General features: G+C 33.1%; 1 protein-coding gene across 2 annotated transcripts; it reads left to right on the forward strand.

The window, feature by feature from the left end:
- The first annotated feature begins 284 nt into the window (after positions 1–284).
- Positions 285–9,441, forward strand: LOC103489665 (uncharacterized). Of its 2 annotated transcripts, XM_008448923.3 has the most exons (9): positions 285–472; positions 566–2,915; positions 3,767–3,896; positions 3,985–4,070; positions 4,875–5,113; positions 5,474–5,560; positions 7,015–7,114; positions 7,242–7,455; positions 7,543–9,441. In XM_008448923.3, the coding sequence occupies exons 2-9, from the start codon at positions 708–710 to the stop codon at positions 8,490–8,492; spliced, it is 4,014 nt and encodes a 1,337-aa protein (XP_008447145.1). In that variant the 5' UTR covers positions 285–472; positions 566–707; the 3' UTR covers positions 8,493–9,441. The 2 variants fall into 2 exon arrangements, with proteins under 2 accessions (XP_008447145.1, XP_008447144.1); XM_008448922.3 differs by having other exon boundaries at positions 285–2,915.
- The last annotated feature ends 11,787 nt before the right edge of the window (positions 9,442–21,228 follow it).

Raw genomic sequence — 21,228 nt, forward strand, 5'->3', positions numbered from 1 at the left:
CGCGAACATTAGAATTTCCAAAGATAAAAATTAAAATAAAATAAAATAAATACAGTCAGAACTACAAAAACAGCTAGCATTAGCATAGCAATCTTCTACTCCCACTGAGATCACGCCACGTCAGAAATACAATCCACCGTAGCTCAATTACCATCTCACGTGGCAAAATCTGCACCGTTATTCCCCTCCATGCTCCACCTAGGAAAACGAGATTTGGAGGGAAAAAAGGCAAATAATAGTAATAATAAATAATAATATTATGAGTATTATGGCTTTGGAAAATATAAATGTTAAAGAGGAAAGGAAAAAAAAAAAAAAAAAAAGAAGGAAATATAAATGGTTTGGTTTTTAATAAAGTGGCGATGACGATCCTAACTAAGAGACTTGTGTCTGATCAGTTTCGTACGTCGGGGCATTCAGCGGGGAATTGAACCGAATTTCCGGCCATGGAATTCTAGAGCTTTCTATTGAGGTAAGATTCTTGATATCTCCTTCACGTTCGGGTTGCTGGTTCCGTTTTCGAATTGGGAATATCCTCAGAGATTTTCGATCTCTTTTGTGTCAGATCTGATACGTTTTTCGTTCGCGGAATATCGAATTAGGGTTTGTGGTAGCTGGATTCTATTGGGTTTGTTGCTGTGCTCAATATGGGTATAGAGGAAGATTTTTCTGTAATTTAGGGTTCTTGCGTTAGGGGGTTGATTCAAATGGAGGACGGTGTGAGATCTGCCGGTGGTTCGTCGGGGGTCTTGGTGAAGACTAGGAACTCTTCTGGTTGCTTAATTGTTAGAAAAAAAGAGGATGGGTTAGGAGGTGCTGGTTCTTCGGGCTCACGCTTGCTTAATGCAAAGAAGGAGAAGAAGAGACCTAGGTTGGTTTTGAGTGATTCTGGGTCCAGCGACGAGGTGTTGTTGCCTTATCGTAGACGGGTTGGTCCTGAAACCATTCGGGTTTGTAATGGTTTGAATTCTTTTGGGAAGGATGTTTTGGACGGGAGTGGAAGTATCAGAAAGAAGGATAGGTTGCAGTATGTTAAGCGGAATGATGATGGTTTAATCAACAGGATGGATGTAGATGGTTTACGAAGAAATATGGACACCTTAGATGTCTTTGAGTTCGATGAGTATGATGAAATTGATGGTGATGCTAGGCGGATGAAGCATTTTAATGACAGTGGAGAAAGACGGTTTGTTGGTGCCATGAAATTGCCTCAAAGTGGGATCGAGAGGGAATTTGGAACCACTTCTAGCAGGCATGGTTTGGCGGACAAGAGGAAGAATTTTTATGCTGAACAAACCAATAGCTTTGATCGGGACAGACCTTCAAGAAAGATTAATTATGACTCAGATGATGACGGACCTCACCTCCCAACACCTTTGTTGAGAGATAAGTTTAGGGGTCATTCCGATGAAGCAATCAGGGTTCAGGGGAAAAATGGAGTTTTGAAGGTCATGGTGAATAAGAAGAAAAATGTGAGTGGAGCTTCCGATATTTTTGAGCATCGCAAAATAGAAGAAAGTAGAAAGGGTCTAAGGACTGAAGATACCCAGAAAAGGAAAGTGTTAGTTTCTCCTTCACTTCACCCAGAAACTAAGCCCAATGTGAAACAGGATCTCTTTTCTAAGCCAGAGAAAGACCATACAGATTTTCAAACTTCGGCATCAACAAAAAATGTAAAAGGTAGCAGTTGGGATTCAGGTGATGGCAGTGTGTCATTGAAGGCGAGAAAAAAGGTTGTTGAAGCTCAGAAATCTACCAAGAAGGCAAGTTGTGAAGTTGAAAAAGTTCCATGTGAAGATACTCCCCCAAGTACAGCAAAGGAAGGAAAAGTAAAACGAGGCAGTGGAACAGAGAAACAAAAGCTACGTGAAAGGATCAGGGGAATGCTCCTTAGTGCTGGCTGGAAAATCGATTACAGACCTAGAAGAAATAGAGATTATTTAGATGCTGTCTATGTTAATCCCACTGGAACAGCTTATTGGTCAATTATTAAAGCTTATGATGCCCTTCAAAAGCAATTGAATGAAGATGGAGCAGAGGCTAAACCTATTGCTGATGGTTCGTTTACACCAATATCAGATGATATTCTTAGTCAATTAACCAGGAAAACTAGAAAGAAAATTGAGAAAGAATGGAAAAATAAGCGGAGAGATGATAGTGACAGTGAAAATGCTAAAGATGCAAGTGCTCTAAGATCTGCTGGTACAAAAAATGACATGGACAGCATGGACAGTGACAGCAACGAAGAAAAGTTAAGCTCTTTCATAAAGCAGGGTGGAAAATCTTTTAAAAATAAATTGAACGATAATGGGTTACCCAATGTAAACTCCAAAGGTCAAAGTTCTAGTAAGTATTCTCGTGATGCCGTTGTGAAATCTTCTTCTGGATCCAATTCACGTGTTTTACATGGAAGAAAAGGTAGAAAGCTTGGATTGTTAGTTCGTGGATCTAGTAGAGGATTAGATTCAGAGAATGATGGATATGTTCCATATACTGGTAAAAGGACTCTGCTTTCCTGGCTTATTGATTCCGGAACTGTGCAGTTGAGCCAAAAGGTCCGCTACATGAACCGCAGACAGACCCGGGTAATGCTGGAGGGGTGGATTACGAGAGATGGCATTCATTGTGGTTGCTGTAGCAAAATCCTCACTGTCTCAAAGTTTGAGATACATGCTGGAAGCAAACTACGCCAACCTTTTCAAAACATCTTTTTGGAGTCTGGGCTTTCTCTTCTGCAGTGCCAGAGAGATGCATGGAATAGACAGGAGGATTCTAAACTCCTCAGTTTCCACACGGTTGAAATTGACGGTGATGATCCAAATGATGATACATGTGGCATCTGTGGAGATGGTGGAGACTTGATCTGTTGTGATGGGTGTCCATCAACGTTTCATCAGAGTTGTTTAGATATTCTGGTGAGTGTCTAGTTTCTTGTGCTTGTCAGTAGGTTTGCCTAGTATGTTTGCTCCCGCATTAATACTAGTTTTTTCTTTTGCAATGCCACTTGTTTAATTTTATTTATTGATCACAGTTTATGGTACTATTTACCTCGATGTAATGTTAGGTTCGATTCTCCCTCTCCAATTGAGCTATGCTCATTTTAGCGACGGTTTATGATGCTAATAACTTAGGAGGCTAGAAATAATTTTTAGCTGAATTTAGGGAATTGAGTACAGGGGATTATTTGTTTGGACACACACATTCCTTCTCTCTCACTTCATGCATAAATTTTAGAAAGCTTACACTGGTTTTTGTGGTTTTAGTTGTTTTATTTGTCTGATTTTTTCCTCATCCCTTCGCTTTGAATGAGCATTCTTTCTGCTCACCTTTTTGTTTCTCATCCTGAAATTAATTCTTTTGGTATCAAACGAGAATTAGTCGAGGGTAGACTTTAGATGATATACAATTGAATTCGCCTACACCCATCAGCTTAAGCTTTTAGGTCAATCGGTGATATGACAGCTTTAGCTTTTGGGTCAATTGGTGAAGATTTGAATAGAATAATTTTTTATTTCCTATCAATGATGGAAAGATACATCACCTTCTTATATAGTAGAAAGGCTCAATACATTAAAGGAACAAATTACAATGAGAATAAAACAAGATCATTGGTGATTTTACAATTTACATCTAATTATTTTATTTACAACCAACAATAGAGTACTTGAGTGATATATTTTTGCCCGTATTAGCTAAGTATCTCCAATTTTTTTAGTTAAAAAAATCAGACTTGCCCTCCTTTAATTGCCTTTTCTCTTTGGTACAGATTCCTCCTGGTGATTGGCACTGCCCAAATTGTACTTGCAAGTATTGTGGAGTTGCCGGTACTGATATTTCCGAGGGAGACAGTACCAGTATTCCTGAGATATCTACTTGCATATTATGCGAGAAAAAATGTATGACTCAATTTTTTCTTTTCATTTCTTCTCTCTTCCTTGCTCAACAACTGTCGTTGTAGAATTTTTATTTCGGTTATTGCTGCAGTTCATGAATCTTGCAATCCGGAGATGGATACTCCTGTTCATTCCAGTGGTCTAGTCACTTCTTTTTGTGGCAAGAGTTGCAGAGAGGTAGCAAAAGTTTTAATTTATTCTAGCTCTCAATCTTATTTTAGTATGTCTTTAGATTTCCACTAGTTATTTGTTAATGTGGATGGTATGAATAAAGTTGTTGAGCAACTGTGGACATTATTCACTTTTCCAATAGTTATTTGCTGTAGACTGTAGTTATTCCTGAGACTTCTATGGAGAGAAGTCGCTAGGTTTCGTTCCTCAGTTTGAGTTTCTAGGGTTGAACTCTTTTGTAATTATCAATTAAGCCTTGTTATTTTGGAACTGAGTCACCTTTCTTTCTTTCTTTCCCTTTTTTTTCCTTTGTGATTCATTAGGCTCCTTTTTGTTATGCCCTTGTATATCCGTTCACATTTCACTGTTAAATTGCAGTTTCTTGTTTAAAAAAATGAATCCTGTTGTCATTTGATAACATATTTATGTGTATGTAACAATATTTGTTACTATTTTGGCAAATTATTTTTTCTTAGACTTGAACCTTTTACTTTCAAGAAATTATAGGAAAACTGACGATGTCATGTCTTCATCCTAATCTTATGAAGATTTTTTATCATTTTTTCTCCATAATGTTCGTGTACCTTGGAGCTACTCCTTGTTATATTTCAATCACCTGAGTGTGGTAGTGAGTTCAGGCTTCAATGGTCATACTTTTAGTCTGCATGCTGGTGATCATGTAGTGTCGTGATATAAGGTTCCTTAGTTGATGCATTACGCTAATGGTTTTTTCTGATTTAAGTAACTTTAAGAACTCCAATTTCTTCCCACTGAAATTTTTACCTGCAGACTAATTATTGCATTTTACAGCTTTTTGAGAGTTTGCAGAAGAATCTTGGGGTGAAACATGAGTTAGATGCAGGATTCTCTTGGTCTCTTATCCGTAGAGCAAGTGAAGATTCAGATGTATCTGTTCGTGGACTTTCTCAAAGGATTGAATCCAACTCTAAACTGGCTGTTGCATTAACAGTTATGGACGAATGCTTTTTGCCTATTGTTGACAGGAGGAGTGGGATAAATCTAATTCATAATGTTCTTTATAACTGTGGGTAAGATTAATTTTCTTGACTGTCAATACTGATATAGTTTTTTCTCTTCTCATAATCATAATTTTGATACTTTAGGAGTGTTCTTTCAAATAATAGCATTATCATGAATAAGCTTGATTTTACTTCCTTGTTTTAACCAACAAGATCTTTTAGCTCATTGTGTTGACTTTTGTTCTTTGAAAATTGAAATTTCCGACTCAGGCGCTGTTTCTTTTTACTTTTGCCATAGCTTCTTAAGTTTAATTGCTCCCTCATGGATAAAACTACTTGATCAAAATCTAGTGAAATTTTTGTTTTGAATATTATTTTATTAGCAAAGCATCTGGAAGTTTGTCTGATGTGTATTGTGTTACTTTCCAGATCAAACTTTTCTAGGCTGAATTATAGTGGCTTCTACACTGCTATTTTGGAAAGGGGTGATGAAATCATCTCTGCAGCAACAATCAGGTATCATGCATCAGAAGTATTGGCAGAAGGAAAAAAATTCAAATGAACCTTTCTCTGGATTGAAATATGTGCTATGTTTCTAAAATTATATGTGATTGATGAATGATATAGTTCTGGCTTTTATATGGCTTGCCGCTTGTGCTTGGGCAAATATACCGATCTTCCAGTTTGATAGGTTGTAGATTGGTTCTAGTTGTATGATTGTGTAACTTTGCAAGTAAGGGACTTCTTTAGTAGGAGTTGCTTTTAGACAGTATTATTAATGTTAGTCATTAAGAGAGCTTGCATTGAGTAAACAAGTCAAGAGTTTCAAAAGTTTCTGTCTAGAATTGACGTATCAGAAAAGAAACAATCAGGAAACAAATCTATGATTGGCTCAGCATCATCCTTGCTCATGGTTTTCCCCCAAAGGAAACACCTGCTGGCATCAAATACCCCGTCTTAGCAAGCAACGGTGAACTTAATTCTTGAAGGAAAAATCAAGATCTCCCATCTTGCTTTCAGCTGTCCCTAGATTAAGGCATGGTTTGGTAGTTATTTTGGAATGGTTAAAATCACTTGTCACATCCAAAATCACTTCCATGTATGAGTTTAATCAATTAAAATAAATTTTAATGATTAGAAAATCGTGTTAGTGCTAAAATCAAACACTAATTGATTTTGAATGCTTAAAGACAAGTGGTTTTGAACATGGGAAAAGTGATTTTAACGATTTGAAAATTGCTCTCAAAGATTATCCTTTCTTGCCAAACTAAGTGTCAAAGGTGATGTTGATATGTAGAAGTTAATCTTAGATATGATGAGAACTGTCAAATAATTAGTATATTTGAGTTAATATTAGTTTTGTTGTTAATTTAGGTTACTTTAAGGTTTAATTAGTATTTAAGTTTAAATTAGTTATTTTTCATATTTCCTTGTAAGGCTATAAATAGACATCTTAGGGTTGTAATAGAACGCTTTTGCAAATCATATTTGAAATAGATCTCTTGTTCGTGGAGAACTTTATCTCAACTATAGGATGGACTTTTTCTTTGTTTGGTCATGAATTTGGTGCACTACCTTAGGAAAGAATCGGACCTTTAACAAGAATTGTAAAGGTTGAGTACATTTTTGCTATTAGTTCGTCCTGTTGGGATACTAGAATCCCAAGAGGAAGGTGGTTTCTTGTACCCTCAAAGTAAAGGCTGTTAGACGAGCATTATGGTGCAGAAATAAGTAATCTTTGTCCACAGATCCTTACATTGCTTTTATGAAATTTAATCTTATGTTGAGAAGTCATCATGCTGTTTATTTTAGAACTTAAATATGCTAAAACTAGAACTTTTCTTTTGCATTTTTCTGCTGGCCTTCATTGTTTGTAGGATTTATCTGCTGGCCTTCGTTCTTAGAATTTTTCTTTTGGATGCTTGCTTGGCAATAAGGTTTTTCTGACGTGCTATCTTTTATATGGTCAGGTTTCATGGGACTAAGTTAGCTGAAATGCCATTCATTGGTACCCGCCATATTTATAGGCGTCAAGGAATGTGTCGTCGGCTTTTTTGTGCAATTGAATCTGTAAGCTACACAAGATGTTAATCTCCTATTTGTGCATAATTGACAGTCACAGGATTTCAAATTTTGGTTTTTAAGACATTTTCCTCTATTGCTGCAACATTTACCTTTTTTTTTCGGCTCTATTTAGGCTCTCCGCGTGTTTAAGGTTGAGAAACTGATTATACCAGCAATTGCTGAGCTCATGCACACTTGGAATGTGATTTTTGGCTTTAGTCCTTTGGAGCAATCACTCAAGCAAGAAATGAGATTGATGAATATGTTGGTGTTCCCTGGAACAGATATGTTACAGAAGCTGTTAATCCAAGAGACAATTGTCGAGGAGAATACTTCTAATGGCTCAGGTTTTTATATAGTTCTCTTCGCTTTTTGTTAACAATAAAATTGGTTTGCTTCCCAATTTAATTATCCAGTATGTTTTTGTTTAAAAGGTGCAAAGCAAACGGATTGTAGAAGTACAGAGTTTAGTAGTCCTAAGATGGAAACAGAGACTTCATCCGGTCATGAACCTCAAAGTTGTGATGACATGGAACAGCATCACTCTAAGGAGAAAACAAATGAAGCAGCTGTCCCTAACCTGAAGCCTGAATCCGTGTCTGTTTCTCTAAATGATACTTCTGCGGCAAATAGTCCTTTGGATACATTTTGTGAAGTTAAAGCATCAGGTTCACCAATGCAAACCGTAAATTCAGAATCTGATTCTGGTGATCAAGTTAAATGTTCGTCTCCATCTGATTCAACCAACTCTCTTCAACGGAAAAATCAGCCTGAAATTCAGCATGGTATAGAGGACAATGTGCAGTCTACATCCCAATGTATCGAAGTGGATACATCTTCGGACAATTTTCATGAACCTAAGGTTAAAGTTTCAGATGAAGGAATCATTTGTTCCAACTTTCAAGAACCTAAGGTTAAAGTTTCAGATGAAGGAATCTTTTGTTCCAACTCTCATGCTGGGCACGAATTGGCCGACTCCTTTTCTGAGAAGAAATCGATTTCTCCTGCAATTGGCAATGGCATAGATGAGTTTGGAAATGATATACCGGCTGTGGATTGTCCTGAAGATGATAAGCCATTCAATAAGATTAATGGTCATGAATTCCATGAAGACGATGCCCTTGTTAATGCTCTTAAACCTGCTCATTCGGTTGAGAATTTTGCCAATGACATCATCAGTGAAAATCCACTTGTCTCTTCTACTAGTCTGTGCGACACTAATGGACGCCCCTTTGAGACTGCATCTGATTGCAAAAATCCAGGACCCTATGGGAAAGAAACTATTTCTGATGGAATTTATGACGGTGAAAATTCTCCACGGTCATGTGGGGCAAAAGCCAAAGGTGATTCACATGAAGAGAGAGCTGAATCTGGTTCGGTTTGAAGTTGCCTCCATGTTGATGTTTCATCTCCAAATTATCATGCAACCACTTTGCTGGTTTGTCCAGGGCTCTGTTGCTGAATAACTAGTGATTACATTGAGATGAGTCGCAATAATTGATATTGCTATTTGACAGCATTTATTCAATGTTATACTGTTCAGAGTTTGGCATTTAGATCATAATCCATTGTTAACACGATTTTTTCTGCCCTGGAGTTCACAGTGGTTCCCTTGATGGAAGTAGCACTGTTCAATTCACCCTCTCTTCTGAAATTGTGCTGCTTTGAAACACGAACTCATTCATTATGCTGGCTGGCTTGGGAGCTCAGACTTTCACAGAATGGTCAAAACCTGGTTCGGGATCTCTCCAAACCAGCATATTTTCTAGCAATGGAGCATTTCCATTCTTGATCAAGGTCAGCTAATCTCTTTGGAGCAAAATCTTCTTGTAATTTTAAGGATTGATCACACATGGTTCCAGCGCCAATTTGTCTCGAACTATCTGGTATCTTCTGCTCTACCTTTTCAACAACCACAACTGAGAGAGCCAGAAAATTAAAATAACTCTGGCCTTTACAAGTTCTCAAGGATTTCTGGTGGGGTCTTTAACAGAAATATGTTGACATCATTAAGAATAGTATGGCCACCTTATTGTATAGACTGTTTTGGAGGAATCTCCAGACTTGTCTAACAATGAGAGCTTGCTATTAAGCATATCTGGGAAGCTGCTTCTCTGCCAACCATGAGAGCTTAAGGGGGGTTTGGTTAACATGTGTGTGAAAGCAAAGGGTAAAAAGATATAGTTGTTAGTGAGATTTAGAAATGAGGAGTCCATTGTTTGCTAACTGTTATTGGAATTACTTGTTATATGAAGATGAAATTGTAATTATTCGGTACACATGTATTTAGTTTGAACTACTGCCCTGAAGATTTTGCTCCGCATTTTTCTCAACCCCTCAGCTATGTTGTTTGTCTCTCTTGAATCCAAGTTTGAACTTCAAGTGTTTTTTTTCAGTAAAAATTTGAAGTGCCCATGAGAATTGTGTGATTGTAAAGGGTTAATTTTTCAATGTCTAACCGAAGTTAAAAACACTTCCACATTAGAAAAATGTTATGTTCAGGTTTTAGTTGGAAACTTGTTCATTGTCTTTTTGCTTTTTTTTTTTTTTTCTTTCTTTCTTTCTTTTAATCTGTTTGATAAGTTTTAGACTTTAAACTTTAGTTTATAAGTAGGTTCAAGTGGCCGTTTGGTTCAAGAGTTATCAATGTGGGGTTGGGTTATGGTAACCCAATTTTTGTTTGGGAGAAAAGTTATCATAATCATCATAATCCTTGTGTTAGGGTTATCATAACCCCTCTTCCCCCCTCTCTCCTTCTTCTAAAACCTTTTTCAATCTCTTCAATTCTTCATAATTCAATCTCTTCAATTCTCCTATAAAACTATCTTTTTAAATCTTTTCTCCAAACACATCCTATCATAAAACTACATTTTAAAACTCTACCCCAAACATATGTTATAATAAAACTAGTTTTATCATAACATTAGTTTTATCATAACACTAAACCTTCCATAACTCAACCTTTTTTCAAACGACTCCTTAATTTTAATTTATAATTTTGTGTCAAATTTAGAACTCTAAGCTTTCAATTGTGTTTAATAGATTTGTAGGACAGAATTTGTAAATTACAAAGTTTGATTGTGATATTTTATGGAAACTTTGAATTTTAATGTCCACCTTTTGTTTTTATTTTATTTCGTTAGAAGCAACCTTGGTCGACTCAGGTTTGTTTACTTACAAAATATTGTTTTAGTTGTGTATTAAGTTTCTGTTCAAATATAGTTATTGGTATAAAATATTGCCAACTCAAATTCATAAATATATAGATATTTTGGAAAAAATCACAAATGTCACGAAAGTTATGAAGTAATTTTTTTGGGCGAAATTTTCACACAAGCTTATTTAAACAAATAAAATATAACTTTAAGTATATAACCCGATAGTTAAAATAAAAATATGATCGATAATAGAATAATAGATAATAATAAAAATCGAAAAAAGATTATAAACTGAATATTTTATAAATAAAGTCCAAATCATATAAAAGGAAGGTCAAATAAAAGATTAATAGTAAAAAGATCGTAGGTCATTTCTAGCCCAATTTATTTGGTAACGACGATTTGTTCTCAAGTCATAGTTTATTCAAAATTCATAACATAATTGAAAATATGTTATCTATGAGTCTTAATATCAACTCCGATGCTACTAGTAAGAGAATACCTTGGATCTCTTCCAAGTGAAGATGCTCAGACAATGTAAATAAAATAAACTCTGAATTTGTTCTTCATCACTTTCACGAGGAAGGTGTGGTCTCGTGTGTAAGTAGAAGTGTTACACCTGTCAAATTGTTTTTCTTGGTAATGAAAAATTGGATGGTGAAGTGATGCAAAAATTCAATGAAAATTTTTCAAAAGATGTAAAAAATTAATACGTTTTTTTCCTTCAAATTCATTTTCCTTGTAAAGGCAAGTCCAAGAGTCTTGAATTAGAACAAACTATGTTGGAATTTTGTCAAAAAAGATTTTATGAGATTATTTTTTAGAGAAATGAAATGATGATCATGTTGATCTGCTATGTTGATTATGTGGTTGAATATGGACGTTTGCTGACTGTTGCTTTATGAAAAGTCTCTGAGATGCATTGACTTGAACTTGAAAAGAAATCTCCTCTTTTTGACATAAGGGAGAGTTTGTTGGGATTTTGTCAAAAAGATTTTATGAGATTATATTTTATTAATGAGTTATTTAATTGCAAAAATATAAAAGATTCTCCTTTATAAATATGGGTTTTAACGACACAATTTTTGCGTTATAAAGACTTTCAACGACACAATTTTCGCATCATTGAAGCCACTGTCAAAAAAGAATATTTAACGACACTTTGAAAAACGTGTTATTAAATATGCTTAGATGACACCAAAATTGTGTCATTAATACATTTACCTTGACGCAATAAATATGTCATCATTATCTATAACTCGACACCAATATATTGTCATAAATATCCTTATATTGACGCAAATCATGTGTCACCATTATCTATACCTTGACACTAATATATTGTCGTTAATACTCTTAGATTGACGTTTTAAATGTGTCATTGTTATCTATTACTCGACACGAATTTATTGTCATTAATAACCTTATATTGACGCTTTAAATATGTCACATTATCGATATCTTGACACAAATATATAGTCATTAATACCCTTACATTGACACTTTAAATGTGTCACCATAATTTGTCACTCGACACAAATATATTGTCATTAATACTATTACATTAACAATTTAAATGTGTCACCGTTATCTATCACTCGACACCAATATATTGTCATTAATACTCTTATAATGATGCTTTAAGTGTGTCACCTTTCAATATAACTCGACACTAATATATTGTCGTTGTAAATATTTCGTTACACAAAATTGTTGTCAAGAAATGTGCTTTAACGACACTGTTTCTGTTTAATAAAGGCTTATATGTCGACAGATGTTTGGTGTCGTTATTCTTCATTTTCACAACACATATTTTTCTGTCATATATTTCTTCTTTCAAAAAAATTAAATACTAAATTTCAGCATTACCCACATATGTTTGGAAAGATATTTATATTGATAATAAAAAATATAACTTACATTATCAGTAAAGATTTTACAATAATCCAAAAGATAAATTTACTGTAATATTACATGTATGTGTGACCTAATTTAATCAAACTGACACCTAAATGAGAACTTGATCGATATCATGGTCCATGGATTCTTCAACTACCTGCAAATTTGAAGAAAATGAACCTTAGCCAGCATTCATTACAGAAAATGCATAAGCATAAACATTAAGTACATGTCAAACAAAAATCACTTTCTTAATAAGCAGACCAATAAACTTTTCAAAATAAATGTCCAAAGTTCATACAACCAAGGTTTTTAATAAAATACCCATAAGGAATGCAAAAGATTAAAAAAAAAAAAAACACCAACTGCATAAGCATAGGCATAAGCATAGAATATAAATGTTGCAAATGTAAGTTTCGATTCAATCTTTATAGACCAAGCAATGTTCTAGTTTGCATCAAATTGAAACTTAGCATAAACTTACCTTTAGCCCCCTCCTCCAAAGTAAATACAAAACAACATGATTCCTATAACATATGTCTAAGCATATTGAAAAAATAGCCTTTCAATGACTACCATAACTGCAGAATATTTAATACAACAAAGTATCAAGTTCCTAAGTACGTGTCAACATGATTTCTGAAACATATGTCTAAGCGGATCGCACAAAATAGATTTTCAATGGCTACCACTGTAGGATAGTCAAAGCAATATTCCTAAATACATGTTAACATGATTCCTAAAATAAAATAGTTAAGTTACGTTACAAAACATAAAGCATGCTTACCTCTTTCTTTTACTAAATCTCCACCCCCATATCTTGATTACCTTCCACAGAGGCTTCTTCTTTCTTGCAAGTTTGAAAGCCCTAATAATATATAGAAAACTACGTAAGTTATACAATTATTGTTTCATATGCAATATATTAACTCATTATTTGATTCCTAGCTAAGTTCATGATAAATTAAGTTAACATCATTTTCAAAGTTATTCCAAGAACAAAAGTTGCAACCAATGTTATGAGAAAACAACAAACAATGTAACAAATAACAAACACTTTAAAATTTTACATACTCCAAAAATCCAAATAATATACAAAATCCAGTTGCAAAATAAGTAAGTTTCAAAACTTTCTTACCATGAAGATTGGGAAACGTTGCTATCAAAGATCTATTGTAGTTCCTCTTTTATCAAATTCAACCCAAAAAATCGAGTAGACAATATATTGATCTAAGTAATCCTTGTTTTTTCCTGGGAACCATAAAACAAGAAAACGTCATCATTGACATTCAACACATAAGCAAATCTTTAATGGTTTAATTTGAGATGTCCTAGTTTTGTATCTTATCCTCTTATAGTTTTTAATTTAGTCTATCACTATTCGTAAATGTTAAAATTAGATGATAATGAAACTTACATAACATGATACTTCATAGATTGGCAGAAGTTCGAAAAAGCAAAAAGAATCATCTAAGTGAGGAAAAATGAAATTTTTTTACTAATTGAAAAATGTAATATACTAGTTGCAAGCCAAGAACCATAAAATCCATAAATGAACATTATTCCTTTCTGTCTCAAATTTTTATATCCATATGGCAAAAAAACAAATGAATTTTTCATACATTTTGCAATTATAGAAATTGAAAAATAAATAATAATAATAATAATAATAATAATAATAATAATAATAATAATAATAATAATAATAATAATAATAATAATAATAATAATAATAATAATAATAATAATAATAATAATAATAATAATAATAATAATAATAGCAAAACAATGTGAAATATGACAAATATAGATTGGAAAATAATACAGGTTGGCAAATGATTTGACAAATAATACAGCAAACAATATAGTTGACAAATAATACAGATTGAGAAATACTATATTGGAAATAATATACAGATTGAGAATAAATATATTGGAAATAATATAAAATAATATATTAGAAATAATATAAAATAATATATTGGAAATAATATAAAAGAATATAATCGAAATAATATAAAATAAGATATCGGATATAATATAAAATAACATATCGGATATAATATAAAATAACATATCGGATATAATATAAAATAATATATCAAATATAATATAAAATAATATATATAATATAATATAAAATAATATATCTAATATAATATACAAGTTGAGAAATAATACATGTTTGTAAAATAAATATCAAACTTAACAAACTAATATGTCTTTCAATTAATAAAGAGTAAACCAAAAAATTAACATAACAAATTTAAAGAATATAGAATAAAATGGCCTAAATCTAACAAATTTGAATTAATTGACCTAAATCTACTAAATTTGAAGCAACCATAAATTCAATTGACCTAAACCTAACAAAATTAAAAGCTCAAATAACCTAAATTTAACAAATTCGAAGCAAATTGAAATTAATTGACCTAAACAACAATAAATTCAATTGACCTAAATTTGAACTAGCACATTAAACCTAATTGACCTAATCAGGCCTAACTCTAACAAAATTAAAGTCACCTTAAAATTAATTAAGGAAATTACAACAAAAACAAATTTGAAAAACTACATCCTTATAATTGATCACACTCTCAAAAAGAGACGAAATTAAAAAAAAAAAAAAAAACATTTGAAGACCAGAATAGTTTTACTTAGCTTTTTTCAACCCTCAAAACGGAAGGGAAAGAGAGGAAATTAAAAAAAAAAAAGTTACCTTTGACAAAATAGTTTCCTAACTTTTTTCGACCCTTCTGATTGATAAAAAGTCCTCCTTCGTTTTTATAGTAGAGAAGGTGGAGTGAGAGAGAAAATTGGGTTAGTTGAAGAAAAATAGGGAGAAGAGTGGAGAAGATGGGATGGGAGCGTAGAGAAAATTGGGCGAGTTAAGGGAAAATAGGGAAGAGAATGGAGAAGGTGGGGGTGGGAGAGAAAATTGGGTGAGTGAGAGGAAAAATAGGGAAGAGATTGATATTTTTTTTTTTAAAAAAAAGTTAAATTCAAATTCAAATCCAACTTTCAAAATAAAATAAAAATAGAGTAAAATAAAGTAAATAAATAAAATGAAATAAAATAATAAATAAAGGACAAAATGTTGTATCTACGACTTCTTAGAAGATTACCCTTCATTGGATGAAAAAATATTTCTTGTAGACAAAGATAATCAATTGAATTTTGTACTTTAATTTTTTTAAACAAAATGTATCTTGCATACTAATTAAACAATCAAGAGCAAATTAAAAGATTGTTTCATAGAAATCACATGGAATTGAATTCGTTCTTGAACAAAAATTAAAGAATCAAGATGCTAAATTAGAAGAAAAATGGAAGAAACTCTCAAATAAATTGAATACCCATGATCCTCTTATCTCTTAGAAGATTACCCTTCTATTAGAATAAAAGATTGATGAAATATTTTTTAGAGAAAAAATGACAGAATGAGATGGGAGAGTTCTGAAAAAGTGATATTTAAAGGGAATTTGGGTGAAAATTGGAGTTGGATTTATGAATGGATCAAATATAACTGAAAATTGATTAAGATTTACAGAAAAATGACTTAAATATAGAAAAGAGATGAAAATAACCGCTTCATGGGTTTCGAACTCATAACTTCAGGGCCAGGCGCACGCTCAATTTGACGGAAAAGAGAGGATTTTCGGAAAGTTATTATATATTTACAAGATTGCCATTGAAAATATGTGAGAAAAAATAATTTGCAGGCTATCAGATTTGAACACAGGCATCAAAGGCGCCCGCGTAAGGAGAAGACAACACGTGGCATGCGTAGATTGGCTGAAGAATGGAGAAGGTAGGCACGTGAAGTCTTTCAAAAATGGGGAATTAAGGAATACGCTCGGCTGGGATTCAAACTCACGACCTTGAATGTCAATGATTTGTTGATAATTAACGACACTTTAAATGTGTCAAGAAAATTAAATTGTGTCAATAAATAATTTTCAATGACATAATTGTACCTCACCCCATCTTTTTTATTTTCAACGACACAATACCTTGATTGGTAGTGTCATTAAAACCCATTTTTCTAGTAGTCGAGAGAGAAGAGAAATCAGAGCAGCCAAGATTCTTCGACGGTAGTCTCTTAGATTGGTGGGTTCAACGGTAGTCCCTTAGATAATGTTTGCTTGTTCGACGGTGTGAGATTAGTGGATTTGACGACAGTCTCTTAGATTCGAAGATGAGTTACATTGTTTTCTATTTTTTGGTAAGGAGAGAGAGAAAAGGTTGAACAAATTGTAAAACTCTTTTTGAATGTCTCGTGAAGAGGGAATTGAAAAATTTTGAATTTTTGGTTTTTTTATTTCAAAATTTATTTAATGACACAAAGAATTTGTCGTTAATTAATGACACTTTAAATGTGTCAAGAAAAATTAAATTATGACAATAGAATTGTGTCAAGGAATAATGTGTCACTTCTATTTTCAACGACACATTTTACTCCTACCCTAACCCTTTTTTATTTTTAATGACACAATGTTTTGATTTGCAGTGTCGTTAAAACCCAAATTTTTACTAGTGTTATTTTAGAAATCTTATATTTTTTAGATTATCTTTGAGGAAATATATATACACACTACGGAACTTGTGGGTTCTGGTACGACTGATCAACGAAGAAAGCTTTTGGAGCTGTTAGTAAAATCTGTATTGCAATAACTATGAGCGAAAGAAGGTAATGCGACTATCTATCTATGGTCTCGACGTGTTGATCTATGATGATTCTTATGATGAGTAATGAGAAAGAGGAAACTGTGATCAAAGTGGTCACCTTAAACTCAGGGGGAGTATGAAGACGTCGTCAAGAAGTTTCGCTCGAATATTCAGAGGGAGCCTGGAGTTGTAAGCTATTAAGCTTGTTAAGATAGTCATATAGTTAATCAGAGAACATTTGTTGTATTGATGTATATTGACTATGTGTGAATCATAATAATATTACTCATCAGGGTTGTGCGCAGCTCCCCAGACATAGGCAACATTAACCAAACTGGGTTACCAAAATTTCTTATATTAGACTCTTCTGTTGTCCCTCTAGCTATTACAATAGTTATTTACTTTAGAATTAACTAAAGGTTTATCTAATTATCTCACGCTATTTTTCAAACTATATATTGGAATATGCTGATAATTGGAAAATTTTTATAAACAATTTTAAAACTCAAAATTGATAATATATTTTAATCTTTACCATTGTTTTTTTTTTAAAAAAATAGGCATCTAATGATATATCAGCCACTGAATATCTGCAAAATATCTGTGATATTAAGTCGAAAAATTCACAATATTTCGTCGTTATTTTCATAAAATATCTCAATATATCTAGGCTTCCTAAATTTTGTATGAATATTTTTCTATAATTGATGTATCAACATCATATTGCGACTTTTCATCAAGAAAGGATCTACCTCCTATTATCGCTATTGAACATACCATTTTGATGACATATGGCCTATTTATAGCGATTTTTTCGATCCTTGACAACATCAAACAAAAAATAAAAGTTAAATATAGTTTTATTTGATTACAAAATTTGAAGTTTTTTTTTACATGGACTTAACATTCAAATTGAATTATCAAAAGTAAAAAAAAAAGATTAAAATAAACTCGTGCAAAAAAGATAGAGACAATTCGTTAATGTAAAAGAAAAGAGAGTAACAAAAGTTGAAACCAATCAAAATAGTGCTTATCACTTTGTTAATCATATTGTGTCCTAAAATGAGACCTCATGTACGATCAGTGGAGGAATGGAGTTTGTGGAAAAAGTTTTAGAAAATTGAGGTCGTTCATAGAACAAAAGGTTTGTGTTTGGAGATAATTAATATAATTAAGGATTGCATTCCAACCGGAAGAAAGATTCAAAAGTGTTTGTTGCATTTTGTTGGAGCTAAACGCCGTAGTAGGAAAACTTGCAAAATAGAAGCACGTTAACAAAATGGCTAAATCGCGGATCTCGCTCTATTTAGGACGTTTTGGAGCTCTGCTTGGATGTACAAACAAATGTAAAGTGTCCCGTCGTCCCTAGAATAAAATAGTCACTAATTCGCCGATAGAAACTACACTGGAACCAATCAGTATACCAACACTCACTACATACTATTGCTCGAAAAACTTAAAAGAATGTAATAAAGTAAGGGAGATAGAAAAGAGAAGAACTTTGAGGGAGAATATGAGAGGTTATGTGTTTCGGTGGATATCCAAATGAGAAGGGAAGACACACACACACACACATATATATATATAGCAGATGAGGGAGCCTTGCAAGGGTAAGGTATTTATGATTGAACGGTAAAAAACGATCCAACGGTCTGGATATTATTACGGTCAAAACAAAATGGTCCAACGGTTGAAAACAGCTCAACGGCTCACAAAATTAAATATGAAACGTTTATTAATTAAATCCAACAGTTTTTGGAAAAAAATGAAAACCCGGTTTCATTATATATATATATATATATATATATATATATATATATATATATTATTCCTCACTTCATTACACCCGACTGGACAGATGGACGACGATGCGTGTGGAGATATCGCAAAGCCACTTTTGCCTATCTCCTCTCCCTCTCCAAAACATGGGTACCCCTTGGAGCCCAAACCCACAATTGAATTTATGGGTATTTAAAGAGGCTTCAAAAATACCATCTTAAATATATATATAAAAAAAAATCTTTCTAAACAATTTTTCGTTAACAGTGTTGAATTGATATTAAACTCTTTGTTTGTTTTGTTGGTGATCAAAGGAGACTACCAATCATGTTTTGTGGTTGTGTCGTAAGTTTTTTCTTCGTGTGTGGTGTGAATACTTTCCTATCTTACTTGGCTTGTTTGTCTTGTGGAGCCTTTGGAGTTTCAGAAACCAACTTCTATCTTCAGGGCCTAAAGTCAAGATGATGAAGTTTAGGAATGTTTGTAAAAATATCGTTAATTATGTAGGGAGTGAGGTGCTAAGTTTATGCTTAATTTAGTAATTTTTTTAGGAGGGTGGGGTCTTTGTCACTCGCCATACGAGACGCAGTATGACTTGGAGTATCTTGACGCGTTTAACGCCAAAACAGTCAAGTTGAGGTCCTTAAGTTTTGCTATCTCACCTAGCAATTTACCCTTAAACTTAAAACACAAACTTATGACGATAAACAACTTAACACAAAGAAGTAACCAATCCTTAAACTTTTATTACTTAAGTCGTATGTTTACAACACTTGGTAAAATTACAAAACAACACTGTAACTTAGATTAAAATGCCTTGACAGCCTCTTCTCGCCTAGCAAGCCCCTCACCCTTTCTTTACTTTGGCCTTAACGCCCGGTAAACCTGGGGAGTACAACTTAAAAACATAAGTCAAAAGACTTAGTAAGGTTTAAAGAAATCTTTTTTGCGAAATATCTTTCATAAACTGATGGAATATGATATATGTGCACCAGAATTACAGATCAAATCTTACTCTAATTGCATCTAAACTAGAGATTAACATGCATCAACTATCCTAATTAAACGAAATTAAGGTTAATCGAAAATGTATCTTTGAAGCTTTCTGAAATCCTCAATATCTCCTCACGAACTCGAATGGGATCACCTCTAGTGTTGACCTACTATTCTTCTGACTTAGAATTGGGTTGTGGGACCCGTTAAGTGAAGAAAATAAGAGAGATATATGGAAATTAGAGGTAGAATTTTAGGGTTGAGATTAGGGAGAGAAAAAAAGTTGTTGAGAGAAAAAATGTAATTCAAAATTATAAAATTGGCAAAAAATAAGTTTTTTCACATTTGAAATCAAGCCTATTTATAACCTAATTACATGAAAAAATGAATGTAATTAGTTCATAAAATCTCATCACACCTAACATTCCACTGTCCATTAATAGAACTTAGTAGGTTAGGTGTCTACATCCCAGTAGCCACTTATCCCACTAAGTGTTAGTGGAATTATCCAACAAAATGTTAGATATTTCCACTAACTTAGTCAATGGGCAATATGGTCATTTGGCCTACTAAGTCAAAGTAAAAAGTAAAAAGTCAAGATTTTGACTTTTTACCATTTTGTCCATCTTGACTAATTTTGATCTCCTAAGCATGAATCTGCATCCATTTTTCCAAAATTCAAATCACATTTGAATATAAAGCTGGTCAAAGTTTGACTTTTTAAAGTCAAAAGTAAACATTTTGACTTTACTTTGATCATTTTCATTAATTCGGAGCTTTCGAATATGAATTTATATTTATATTTTTAATATTTAAATCACATTTAAACATAACGCTTTATCTCAAACTTATAACCGACGACTATATCAAATATATTTGTCGGTTTCTCTCTCTTTACCAAATTCAAACAATTTGAATTATTCCTACATATTGTTCTAAGTTAATTTCATATGAGCTAGTAGGAAAACATAAAGGATGTATAGATCATGGGCTCCAACAATCTGAAATTAACTGACTAAACCCTTTTAGGTCGAGCTAATCAAAATTCGTTAACTAATGAGTCATTCCACTGAAGTTCTCTAGTTGCACTCCCTTCACTATAGATATATTTTTATCCATTTGATATAATCATGATCAGTAAGTTAATCCTTCACAGGTTGCTCGTAAACTCGATTGGGTCATAATACCGTTTTACCCTTAAGATTACATCTTGTTCCTTAAGTCTCAATGATCCACTATTGAACAATTGGTTTTAGGTCCAAGCTATAAATAGAATCTCTCTCAGGCCAATGAGAGGGTGGAGCCCCTTGTTCAAGACTTGGATTTAGTTTTTAAGGGAGTAACATATCTAATAACCTTAAAACGGGGAGGAGTTAAATTTGTCTTGCACCCTATGTCCCTAGTCATCTACTCGGTCTTACCGCTGAAATGGGAGGCTTATTGGTCCAGCGTTGTTGAGCTGCTCTCACCTATGCAGACTTAAGGATAATTCTGTGTGGACAAAAGTTCATAGTTAGCTCAAGATTAAGATTAAGTTACTTAGGTCATCAATAGTCGAAATAGTCAGTTTTATACAGTCAAGGGTCTTATAACTTAAAAATGACTATTTCATGGTTTCAGTCT

The sequence above is a fragment of the Cucumis melo genome, chromosome 1 (assembly GCF_025177605.1).
Source record: "Cucumis melo cultivar AY chromosome 1, USDA_Cmelo_AY_1.0, whole genome shotgun sequence".
NCBI lineage: Eukaryota > Viridiplantae > Streptophyta > Magnoliopsida > Cucurbitales > Cucurbitaceae > Cucumis > Cucumis melo.

Coding starts and splice junctions, on each gene's coding strand:
- LOC103489665 (XM_008448922.3), top strand. CDS start 708: ATGGAGGACGGTGTGAGATCTGCCGGTGGTTCGTCGGGGGTCTTGGTG. Junction 5,561..7,014: donor ATCTCTGCAGCAACAATCAG/GTATCATGCATC, acceptor TTATATGGTCAG/GTTTCATGGGACTAAGTTAG. Junction 7,115..7,241: donor TTTTTTGTGCAATTGAATCT/GTAAGCTACACA, acceptor GGCTCTATTTAG/GCTCTCCGCGTGTTTAAGGT.